At 53.9% G+C, this 12,135-nt stretch overlaps 4 protein-coding genes across 4 annotated transcripts; 2 read left to right on the forward strand and 2 right to left on the reverse strand.

Moving 5' to 3' along the window:
- Positions 1-2,514: 2,514 nt before the first annotated feature.
- CH63R_13299 (uncharacterized protein) lies at positions 2,515-5,666 on the forward strand (the record flags this gene model as incomplete). Its single annotated transcript, XM_018308273.1, has 4 exons — positions 2,515-2,523; positions 2,606-2,719; positions 2,790-3,724; positions 3,782-5,666. 4 exons carry the CDS (start codon positions 2,515-2,517, stop codon positions 5,664-5,666), a joined length of 2,943 nt encoding a protein of 980 aa, XP_018152690.1.
- Positions 5,667-8,220: 2,554 nt separating this feature from the next.
- On the forward strand, positions 8,221-8,727 carry CH63R_13300 (uncharacterized protein; the record flags this gene model as incomplete). The annotated part of the gene is made up of 1 exon (XM_018308274.1): positions 8,221-8,727. The coding sequence occupies one exon, from the start codon at positions 8,221-8,223 to the stop codon at positions 8,725-8,727; it is 507 nt and encodes a 168-aa protein (XP_018152691.1).
- Positions 8,728-10,242: 1,515 nt separating this feature from the next.
- On the reverse strand, positions 10,243-10,845 carry CH63R_13301 (uncharacterized protein; the record flags this gene model as incomplete). The annotated part of the gene is made up of 1 exon (XM_018308275.1): positions 10,243-10,845. One exon carries the CDS (start codon positions 10,843-10,845, stop codon positions 10,243-10,245), a length of 603 nt encoding a protein of 200 aa, XP_018152692.1.
- Positions 10,846-11,091: 246 nt separating this feature from the next.
- Positions 11,092-11,547, reverse strand: CH63R_13302 (uncharacterized protein; the record flags this gene model as incomplete). The annotated part of the gene is made up of 1 exon (XM_018308276.1): positions 11,092-11,547. One exon carries the CDS (start codon positions 11,545-11,547, stop codon positions 11,092-11,094), a length of 456 nt encoding a protein of 151 aa, XP_018152693.1.
- Between the last annotated feature and the right edge of the window lie 588 nt (positions 11,548-12,135).

Consider the following 12,135-nt stretch of genomic DNA (forward strand, 5'->3'; position numbering starts at 1 on the left):
CCTCCATCAGCACCCAAAATAAACATCATCATGACGAGCTAGGTTGACAGAGAAGCATCAGGCAATGACCTTAAAGCATGTGGCCCCAGGGATGGCTCATTGCTTCCCAAGCGAGGCGAACTGTTTGCTTCTTGATCGCCTACCCCTCCTTGGAAAAGCCTTTCCTCCGGGCTCAGACAGTTTCTGTTCATCTAAAATCGTTGTTGTCGATGGGAAGTTGGAACCGCCCCGACCCTACAACTTTGAACATCACATATTGATAGCAGAGATTAGATATAGGACAATTGCAAGGCTCCGAGGGAAAAATTCGTGCTCTGTCCCTTCCGGTCAGAGTATCTCAAAACATTTCAACACGCATACCGTAACACGGTTCGCGACATAGTGTAAGCATCATGCCATGCCGCAGATGATATCTTGTCGGGTTAGCGATTTACTTTGCAGGGTGTCTGCTGCGTTGATGAAAATTTTGGATATAAAGCGGCTTTCGAAATGTTTTCTATGGGTGTGATTCACTCATATAGACGGGTACTAATAGCAGACAATCTGGAATATTGATCTCAACTGACAGCATATGGTGCAAGATGAGCAAAACAAGGCCAGACAAGTGATTCGAGATATTGGACTAGTACGTTCACAAGATGAAATACTCTGGGGATTATATACACCTGTTCAAAGGTCGGTGTGTCAAAACCTCGGATCCTATTTGGACGCACGCAGCCAAGCAACAGACTAGATGAATTTGTTCCATGTTGGTGACACCACTCCACCACTGCCCCTTCTAGACGAGATGCTACTATGGCGGTACCCAGCAATCATTTACGTTTTTGTTTTCACACAAGTTTCCGTTCTTTTTCAAGGTTTAACGGACCCATAAGTTGCGTTCGAAATTCCGCTCAACCTCGTCCCTGGGTACGCTTCTCTGTCGGCCGGTGAAGCCTTCTCTCAAGACGGATACATATTATTGTTCTGTCCTTACCAGAACGATGAAAATGATCCAGGTCGAAGATGGCGCAGAAAGGGTAGACACCAATAAGTAGAGCTCATAAAAATGTTTTAATCGCCATCAACAAATGACTTGCCGACAAAGCATGGCGAGATGATTCAAGAGAGTCGTTGTTTAGGCGAGCCACAAGGCTAAACCACTCATCGGTGCCAAAAGAAGCGGGGAAGCGTCCTTTTACGAGAACAACTCGCCAGACTGTATGTGTGGTGGAAAGGAAACCGATGCTTGGATATCCCGGAACCGTAAATGAGCCTCAGGTGGACCTTCGTGTTGAACAGATTTGTTTGTCAGAGGAGAGGTCCGGCGGTGCGGGTAGCTTGGATTATTGGCCTCCAACTGTGATAGTCGTTGTGAGTTATGCGCCGCCAGGACAGCCAAAAAATGGATGCGGAATAAGATAAAGAGGTCATCGGTCGATTGTAAATGCGCTGCTTCGGTAAATGGCACTCACACCCGAATCTCGGGATTCTTATCGACATCTCACCAGCTGATGTGGACGGTGTCGATCCCGAAAAGCAGTTGCTTTGGTCACCGAGACAGCCCGAACACGCATGTTTAAAAAGAAATGAAGCAGTTCTCCCTGAGTAGTACTATTTCCTCGTTGATGGCGATGGCTCTCATAATTTTGTCGTCGACCCAAGTGTGTTGTATTAAGGGATAAGTCGGAGGCTTCTGTAACGGGCCATGCTGTGAGCTCGCAGTTTATACTTTCAGCTAAAATGGAAGAGATTAAGTGAGCATAAGTGAGCGGGCTCTGTTGAGTTCCTTGGGATAGAGAGATCTGCACGTTATTCATTAACTACAAGCATCTTAACAGAGGCCGACGGAGAATTCGTAGCCCTATGTCGCAGGGTGAGAGGATGACCAATGTTGAGGTAGCAAACCCGAAGGCGAAAACGATTATGGCTAGTTAGGCGCTGGATGCAAGCCTCAGTGTCTGTACTGGCGACACACCGGTAGGTGGTGATGTTGAAAGTGAAAAGTGAAGGCATCGTGGGATGTGTGAGGCGTGGCGAAAGAAGTACGTATATGTGGCAGATTGAGCTATTAGCCACAAGCCACAAACTGCAAGCTTTCAGCCATCTACGCCACTGGCCACACTGCCTACCAAGGAGAAGATAAGGCAATCTGCTACCGGCACCGAATCTCGTGCAGCTCGTAGTGTCTGTGCGCCCGGCTTATGCAAAGCTGCGGCAGCTGCATGTGAGGGTACCTACGGTACGTACCTTACTTCCTCTGGACCCTCCAACCAGAGCAGGACGCGGTCAAGTCTCGGAATGACATTTCGCGACGCCTGACACTTGACACTTTATGCACCGAAGCTCCGTCTCCATCTCGGCCGCCTCGCCCCCTTCCCCCCTAAGACACCTGTGCTCGGGTGACTGGCACACAAACACAACACACAGGCAGAGTCGCCGTAAACGAAACCACGCCCTCCACCAAACTTGAATGCGCGAATAGCCTCATCTGCCCGACGCTGCTGGAGGAGGGATGCCTTGGGTGTCAACATCATGGACTTTGTAAGCAAACCCCTAATCCCCCCCCTCAATCCCGACCTGGGAACCTCGAGAACATGAAAGCTGACAATAAGGTAAACGGTAGTGGTCGCGCCTCCTAGCTGGCACCTCACTGTCCCCATCGGCCCATCGCAAAGAAGAGGCGAAGAACCCTACGAAACGCCTGCACCGCTTCGACAAGGAGTACAATCGCATCTTGGTAAGGGGGTGACCTAGCTACCTCCCTTGGTGATTTGCCTTGCTCGGCTGCTGATAGACCACCTTCCCAGCAAATCTGGAGATCCTCGTCCAACCTCGCCAGCGATGTCGATGCCGCCGAAAACCTCGAGATCCGACTCCAGGAATTAACCAATATCCTTACCGACGAGTCCCGGCGACCCCTCCCCCATCCCTGCATCCAGTATGCCGCGAAGAAACAAGTCTACGTGCCGATTGGCAAGATAGCGACGTCATCCTACAACGAGTGGATCATCAAGGAGGCCGTGCTGTTCTTCGCAACACTTCTCGAGACCGAAGAGGAGGCCTTTGTCGAGAACACGACCTTTTCGGCCAGCCTGACGAATCTGCTCGTGCGCATCACGGGCGTCAACAGTGTCCGCTTGGGGTCCGACACCGAGGCCAAGGTTGTTGAGCTGGCTTTTAACATCACCACCAAGATCCGCCTCAACCGGGACATCCTGCACGCCTGGTTCAAGAGCCATCACGATGCCAACCCCAAGGACCGCCCGCAGGACGAGCACGATGCTTTCGCTGGTCGGACGCAGAGGCAGGACTTTCCGCTCTTTTACATCTTGATGGACTACATTCACCACGAGGGCAAGGTTGGGGATTTTGCCAGGACGGGCCTGCTGTACATCATCGAGTCGGCATCCAGCGACGAATCTTTGGAGCAATGGATTGTCGAGAGCGACCTTTCCACCCTGATGGCGACAGGCCTGGGTGCGCTCTACAGCCAGCTGAGCCGCAAGCTTGTCATCGACTATCCCTCAAACGACCTACCTCCCATTCTCGCCTTGTCCGATTATCAACACCCGAACTCTACCTTTGAGATCATCAGCTCGTGCTCCCCCGACTTCCAACTGCATCTCGAAACGTTCCTCTCCCACCTTCTTTTCTGGCAGGACGTGCTGGACCATTGCAAGTCGGTCGAGGTCAAGCAGACACTGTTGGAACACTTTCAGGTCATCTTCCTGCAGCAACTCTTGTAAGAGCGCTTCTCCGTCATGAAACGGGGTCCCCCCACGCTGACCAGACACTGCAGATACCCATCCTTGCTGGAGTCGTCTGACATTGACGGCGGTTCGTCTGTCGCTGTCCTGACCTATCTGCGCCGCATTCTCGAGTCCCTCGACCATCCCGACATGATTAACCTCATCCTCCACTATCTACTCGGCTTACCGGATCACGTTTCCTCCGACATGACGGGCTCGCGTGCTTCCGTCAGCGCGGCTCGTAAACGCAAGTCGATGGATCTTGCAACGATGTTGGCCCAAACCAAGTCCGACATCACCGCCACTCCTCTTCTTTTCAACCTGGTTGATCTTGTTCAGGCATGTCTGCGTTCCCACAACCAGCAGACCATCCGCGTGACGCTTCAGTTGGTCTCGGTTATTCTTAGGAGGCATCATCGCTATGCAGTCAGCACTCTGCTCCGCACAGAAGCAGTGCTAGGAGACAAGATGCATCGGACGGTCGGTGCTCAAGAGCAGGAAGTGGACTACCTCATGAGTCTGGCGGGGTCCATCGGCGGACTGGACAACTTCGACGAGATCTATGACAACGTCCTGAAAGACACCATGTCCCGGCTCGAAAGCCACCCCTGCTCATTGAAGCTCGTCGCGCCCAAGACATCCACCAACAACCATGATTTACCCGCAGTTCCTGATACACTGCCTGGAGCGCCACGCGACGTGCACGAGCACACACTCCGCCCTGACGACCCCCTCCTCAACTCTGCGCTCGATCTGCTTGAGACGTTCTTCATCAACCCGGTCGACACGAACCTCTCACTGACTGAGTCTATCTTGGACTTGGCTATCTGTGGCTATGTAACGCCGGAGGGCTGGATGCTGCGCAACCCACAAAAGTACACATATGAGGAGCAGCCGCCGAGTCCCATCTCCCCCGATGCCTCCACCACGTCCTTCAGGCCGCCGACGGACCCCGATTCCACGACCTCGAGAGAGCAGCAAACCCTGGAGTCTCTCGATGCCTGTCGTCGACGCCCTGTGTGGTCGCAGTCATCACTACCCCGCATCCTTGTCGTGCTCCAGCAGCTATGCAACCAGGTAGCCAGGTATCGTGAGACAGTCCCCCGGTTCGAAGACCTGCTGCAAGGGCGGAGAGAGGCGTTCCAGATGGCGGATAACCCTCGGCCACCGGGGCCGCCCTTGCCACCACGCAAACCCACGCCGCAGAGACACAGCTCGGCGCATACCCCAGAACGCTCCAGTCTGGACGAGGCAACCCGCAGTGGATCGCCAGCGCGACCGTCGGGTCTCGAACGCTTTGCACAGCGCCTGGTTTCGGAGTTGAGCACGCCCAGCCGAACAGGGAGCCCGAGAGGAAGGAAAAATAGCCGAGGGTCTAGCACGGCTAGCCCGGCCCCGAGTGGCATGTCAGGCGGCTATGGGTTTTCTACGCCGACATCACGGCCAGTGCCCCCGCCCAAAGATACGCCTGGTAGCTACGACAACTCTGGCCGAAGTACAACAGATGAGGCTGGCTCGTCGCATGGACCCAGAGACCCGGTGGCCAGCCAGGCTGCTGCGTTTGCCGCTATAGATCAGAGCATCCTCGCGCGCAAGGTCGGGATTCCCGACAAGGTTGAGGCAATCCCGCTGGATCTAGGGAGAGCGAAGCCAACATTGCACATGCCGCCGCCGAAGGATGACGAGGATGTAGCAGAGGATCAGCAGGATGGAGAGCAAGAAGCAAGAGAGCAGGAAGACAACGCCGAGGCGGAAGCAACCGGCGACGATATCACCGAGGTCAACACTCCGAGGAAGGACAAGGAGAAGGAGGAGCGAAAAGCCTCCGTGTCGCATGTCATCACCAACGTCATTGTTCTCCAATCTTTCTTGTTTGAGCTCGCGGCCCTGATTCAGGCGCGTGCGGCGCTTTTCAACGAAGTTCGCTATGCGTGACGCTTGCCGAATGCAAACACAGACAGTTACCAAGGACCAGGGTAAAAGGGGGGTTCTCTAAATACATATACCAAAACAGAAATATCCATGGTCTTGCTTGGCAAGCATCCTTTCGGTTTCCGGGTTTCGTGCGTCATTAATGTATTTGACGCCTGGCTTAGTGTTGACGGGCTGTTGTTTGCTGGCCTTTCACAAACGATGGAGGACCGACTTAACCGTCCGCGTGCCGTTTAACCATTTTGACGATGGATGCCCGTGCGACTCCGTCATGTATTTGTGGATTCGGCGAGGGTGGTGGCGATGCGTCCATTATGCCACGGCTCGGTGGGATGTCTAAGCTAGATGTAAAATGCCCAACCCAAGCCCTTGGGATCCAAAAATGGCGACGCTGTTCATGCACTTGGATCTGTTCGAGTGAGAGTAGGCCGATGATCCACGGCTGGCGTGCACCAATGCGATGACACGGATCTAGGATGCTGGGAAAGAGGGACAGGGAGACGTCTTCCTTAGGGCTTCCGGGGGGCTGGCTATATGGCCGGCGGGTAGATGTGAACACCCAATGTTCTACTGGGATTGAACCTTGGGTCGATCGATATGGCTCATGCTACCATCGCATGAGTATAGACGGCCAAGGCTGGGGACTTAGGCTAGGAGTCGAGAGCGATGGCCCTGTGACTATCTTCAGGCCTGACGCAACAGCACGGCATGTCAACTCGGGTTCGCGAAGATTCTGGAAAGACGAGAACAAGCAGGGATACCCGGTCCAAGAGTCCGATCCAAGCAAGAGCCGAGGTGTTGAGGAGCAGGCGAGAGTTGTGTCACAAACATGAGTCGGGTTTACTCCTCTGGCTGTCCTGCGTCCATGGGTTCTCCGCGGTGCTGACGACCGTTCGGACCGGATCTCGATGGCGGGCAAACCCAACTTTCTCTCGACTGTTAGGGATAGAGGGGAAATTTGATAGGTTTCGTTTGTTTTAGCGACAGCTGCTGCTCGAGAGGAAAGCTTAAAAACCAAGTCCGAGGGGATCAATCAACTCTAACGGGGAGGGCGCGGAGTTGGCGGTGTTAAGGTGTGAATGACAGATGGAACGGATGGCTGCAACCTCGTTACTACTGGCTCGGATAGACCGTTGCTTTGGGCAAGGTGGTCTTCAGACGAAGTGGTCGGACGAGGGTTGGGATAGCCGTGCTGTGATGGGTGACTGGCCGGGTCTCTGTCCTGTTGAGTCTGTTGCTGTTTTTGGGCGTCGAAGAGGGCCCGAATCGGCGGGATCAGAAGACATGGAGCAGAAAACACTCTCTCTTCCGATGAAGTGGGGGGAGAGATGGGTGGAAACCTGGCCGCTTACGAGTCGTCAGAGAGACGAAACAGAGGGAAGTCTGAGTCGGGCGCAGCCCGTCACAGCGTCTGAACGGGAACGGAACTTGTGTAGCGAGTCGGGCGGCTGACAAACGTCTTCGAGACTTGATTCGGGAATGGCCGGTATTTTTGGGGGTTTGGGAGGGGTGGATGGTGTGTTGGATGCTATCGAATACTTCAAACGGTCTTGTGTTCAGTGTCTTGGCTAGGGCTGCCAGACCAGAGAAGGGAGCGGAGCCGAGAAGTCAAGACGAGACGAGAAGACAAGACGAGGTAAGAGGACGTTGACCAGGAGGGATGGATAGTCATGTTTGCTTGTGTGAGTAAATGGAATATCCGACAACCAGGATAATTAAGAAGAGGTAAGAGCTAGGTCATCAAGGACTCAAGGACTCACCTCCACCGAGGTTTTAGGCGAGCGGACCACGAGGGAAATGGAGATGCACCTGGGGGACTCTGCTGGAATCCTCTGTTACGAGACCAAGGTGAAGGTCGGGCGTCATTCCCTCTTTGGAACCAGCCCGCCGTCTGTACCGGGAGCTGGCCCGTGTTCTCGTGTGGATTGTCGCGGGCTGAAACTATGGAAACGCACTTGTCGAAGTTAGAGGCGAACAGCCCTTGATGACGGGCATCGGACAGACGGGGTTCATCCTGGGGGGAGAGGACGGATTCCTGAGTTGTGGGATCTGATACGACAGGGGGATGAAGTCCGAAGTCTGAACGGGCGTCGTCACCTTTGGGATCTGATGTGAAAGTGGGAATACGGGGAACAGGAAGGGAGGGATGGGGCGGGCGATTGTCAGAGGATTAGTGGGAGAAGAGAATAGAGATGGACGATAGATAAAAAGAGAGCAGCGCGTCTGGTCTTTTCCTTTTTGTTGAAAGGGTGTTGTTCCCCGTTGGTTTGCTGAGTCTGATTTCGGACGATGAACAACAACTTTTACTTGCAGCAACCATTATCACCACATTAGGCCGACCACAACAAGAGACTGTTCCTTACTTTGCCAACTCCATCTGCCGGACCAAGTCTTGATCACCCGCACACGCCGTTCAACTTCTTCTTCTATCGCAGGCCCGAGCTCCGATCATCACCCAGCAGGGAACGAACGAGTTTGGCGATAACAAGACACTCGTACACGTGCACACACTTACAGACCGCCAAACGACGATACGAAGCGTTCAACTCAAGTCAATATGAAGTTCTCTTCCATTGCCGTCATCGTCACCGCCGTGGCTGGCGTCACCGCCGTCCCGGTCGACTCTGGGTATGTCAGCTTCCCATCCTCTGCTGCAACCCCCCCCTCCCGCCTGGCTCCGAGAATCGAAAGAACTAACACAAAGATCGCCCGCAGCCCCCTGGCCAACCTCCAAGCCCGCGCCTCCGACGCCATCGGCGGCGTCGTGCACTACATCCGCCGCGAGCAGGCCGGCACGCCCGTCGTGCCGGACATCAAGCGGGCGCCGATCCGGTTCCGCAGCGCGCTCGAGCACGAGAACGACGTGCGGCGGCGCAAGAACAGCGCCGAGAAGAAGGACCCGCCGCCGTCGCCGCCGCTGATCCCGTTCGTAACGAAGCCCGGGAGCAGTCGCCAGAAGCGGTCGGCGCCCGACCTGACGAAGAGGAGCCCGGCGGCCGAGTCGTCCGTGCCGCCCCTGGAGCCCTTCTCGACGGGCGGCGAGAAGAGGGCTCTCAGTGATTAGAGAGCGTAGAGCGTCTCGATCACCCCATCATCCCTTGACCGGCTCGAGGAAGTTGCCACGACATACTCCCCCCCCCCTATGCGAGGTTCAACAGACAGACGGCGACTACTCTCGTGACCCGGGCTGAACTTCACTGGAGATGTTGGAGGATTGTGAAGGCCGAGTCTATCATCCGTTTCGTCAAGCACATGGGAGGGAAGACTTGGAAAGGATATTTTTTTCCGTTGGTGTCTGCAGTCTCCCTTAGAGTGGACGCTAGGGGTGGGAGCTTCCTGGGAAATTGATCTTCGATTCACTGTATATCTTTTCTTTTCCAAAGCCGTTATTTATGATCGTTGTCTTCTGAAACTGGTCTGCCTTTGTGAAGAACCGACGATGACAGTGAGACCAGGCGGTGCGCTCGGGTGATCCTTTTGGTGTGCCGCCCGTTTGGCGTCGCCTTTATGCGAGACGTTTCCGGCGGGAGGCAAAGGTTGACAACTGCCGGCGCGGGACCGGTAGGAAACTCGGCAGACTTTTCCGCCATGTCAGGCTATCGTGCAAGGTCATGAGGTCTCTCTCCTGCGTGTGGAGGTGGGGGGCATAGTGGTGTTGAGAGGAAACTCCACGCCTAGTGAAAAGGTCGTCTGCACTGCAGAGAACCTGTCCAGGGTTGAGCCTCGTATTTCGACTTCCGAAGAGCCGCCCGGGGTTATGTCATCGCGTGTTTCGTCTCCGGGACACTCGGAGCTCGGCGACATCGATGGGTCTACTCTTTCCATGTGGTCTTGTTGCAGTCGCATGGAGTTTCTGATTGCTAGTGAATAGATCAGATGGATATCGGCGGGTCATTTTAAGAGGAATAACTTTTGGAAGAGAGAGGGGTTCGTTTCGAATAATGGGCGTTTGAGGCAGGTCAACGTTGTTCACATCAACGAGTTGTAGGTGTACAACACCGAAGCTCCTGTTTCAATTTTCTTTGTACTCCATGCTTTGACCAATGATTAGATAAAACAAAACAAATAGAATGGAAATGCGATACTTTGGTCTGTGGTTCATTCCTGCCTTTTCACACTCGTCGGCAGTTGGTGTCGATAATCGAGACGACCCCCGCGGCTAGAACGCTAGTTGACGATGCGGATATATGCTGCTTATTCATTCGCTGGTGCCGACCTTTTCTCTTCAACCTTTGTGATTAGTCGTACAACTGTGTTGATCTGTGCTTGATGGGAAAGTTTCAAGATCACATTGCAATGCTATGATTCTGCAGGGGACATACAGAAACTCAGCATCCATCTATATTAGTAAGAACGCCAATCGACTGCTGTTTGTCGAGTGTTGGACTTGGGACGATAAGGAAAAGCACGGGGAGAAATCAAGAAAAGCAGACATGCTACGATTTCACAAGTTGCGTGGTAAGTTTTCTTGGCAGTTTCACTGGCCCAAGTCTGTCTGAAGCACCAGCAGAAAACCCTCTTATCCTATGACTCAAGTCTTCGATCGATTCTCCCGAGTTCTAGACCTGTACCAGTCCAGTCAATCCTTCTTGTAGCAACCGCCCCGCTCCAACTGAAGGGGAACGCCACAGGTGGTGTCCTCGATGGCTGCCTTGATACAGCCGCGGTTGTCCTCGCCGACGACCCAGACGTTGTTGTAGAAGTTGATATATATGCCATAGCCCAGCGTGTTGCGGATGTGCTTGTGATTGCACTTGAAGACCGGGTAGGCCCACTCGATCTCGCCATTGGGACAGCGGTCACGGACGGCGGCGAGGAACTGCTTGCACCAGCATCGCGTGTTCTGGCCTGTCGGGTTGATGACGACCTTGTAGTTGAGCAGGTTGTGGTTCTTGCCTTGGTCCCAGATGTAGGAGCAATGGACGGCAATGGACGAGATTTTGGATTTGTCGACGCTGTCGCAGCTGCGGTCCTCGCCGGGAGGTGGAGGACACTTGGCGGCGGACGCGAGGCGCTTCTCGATGGGATGGTTGTTGACGTTATCGGCAGTACCGAGAGCGAGTTTGGCCGCAGCGTGGTTGACCATGGTAGCAGCAACCGGCTCGGTGGCTACGGTCGTGGCAACGATGGGATTGCCATAGTTGAAGAAGATGGGCTCGATGTTCTCGGAAGTTGACCGCATTTTGGGGATCTTATCGGGGAGCTCATGTTTATGTGATTGCTTCGTCCAACGGTGGCGGCAGATGCTGCTTCGGTAACAACTATTCAAGAGACTACGTCAGAACAACGACCCCCGTTATAGACGAGGAAAAGAATCTTTGTTGGAACAGAGCATACCGCCCGTTGACCCAGGAGTTGAGCTCTGGACCACCTTTGCACAGGCTGTCCCTGATGCCCTGCTCAACGTTGAGGCGCCAATCACCGAACTTTAGGATGGACCTGGGCAGCGTGAGACGACCTCCATGCCGTTGCTGTTCTCGTCAGACTGATAGGCGCGGTCGCAGAACTCGAGGCGGATGTTGTAGTTGATGGACCGCTGGACATTATGAAACATCATGTCGCACCACTTGGGGCTGGTCTTGCCGATGGCGTTGATGAGGATGTGATACTCCAGGTGGTTTTCGAAGCCGCAGTTCTCCCAAGAATAGGAGCAGTCGATCTTGGGCGTGATATCACGTCCCAGGATGTCATTGCAATCGTGAGGGGGGATGTCATCGTGGGAGACGAGGTTCGTGTAGGCGCTGATGCCGGGTTCGTTGCCTTTGACAACCTCAATGTTGCTGCCAGTCGGTATGATGGTCTGATCCTCGGCAGGCACAATCGACCCCATGCCCAGGGCGCCAACGGCGAGGGCAGTGTTGCCGAAGAGACGAGAGATGAGCATTGTGATAAGCGTGGGCAGAGTCCTGACAACGCGTTGGTGTGCTTTGTTGTTGTAGTTGAAGAGAGTTTACAATCTGGTTATGTGGTTGGAAAGAAGAGTGAAGAGAGGGGTGAGAGAGGCACGTAAGTAAGATGCGAGAAAGAGGCCAAGAATTACGAGAGGTAGGGAAAGAGCTGACAGACGAGGCGGTTGAATACTTCAAGAGCATGTAGTGCTTGCCTGCCTCACTCTCGACTCGGCTCAAAGCAACATGTCTCCATCACTCAAGCCACTGGTAGCACTTGAGTTATGTGGGATCAACGCTGCGCCCTGAGATTATTGGGCGTTGGACAGGCGGCAAACTTCTTCGCATGGAGATCCTTTGTCCCTCAGTTGTTATAACTCAAAGGTAGTCACTGGGCCCATCTTGGCACATCATTTAGATTCCTGTGCACGATGCTGTGTATCCTCCAACTGTATATAGACACAAGTAATCTCATCTTTCGATCACGCACGCAACTATGAATGCAAACCATGGCTTGATTTATCAGGCTACCATGTCCAACTTTGGGCTGCCGGCCGCAACGTCTCATGTTGACTGTATCACTA

The sequence above is a fragment of the Colletotrichum higginsianum genome, chromosome 9, assembly GCF_001672515.1.
Source record: "Colletotrichum higginsianum IMI 349063 chromosome 9, whole genome shotgun sequence".
NCBI lineage: Eukaryota > Fungi > Ascomycota > Sordariomycetes > Glomerellales > Glomerellaceae > Colletotrichum > Colletotrichum higginsianum.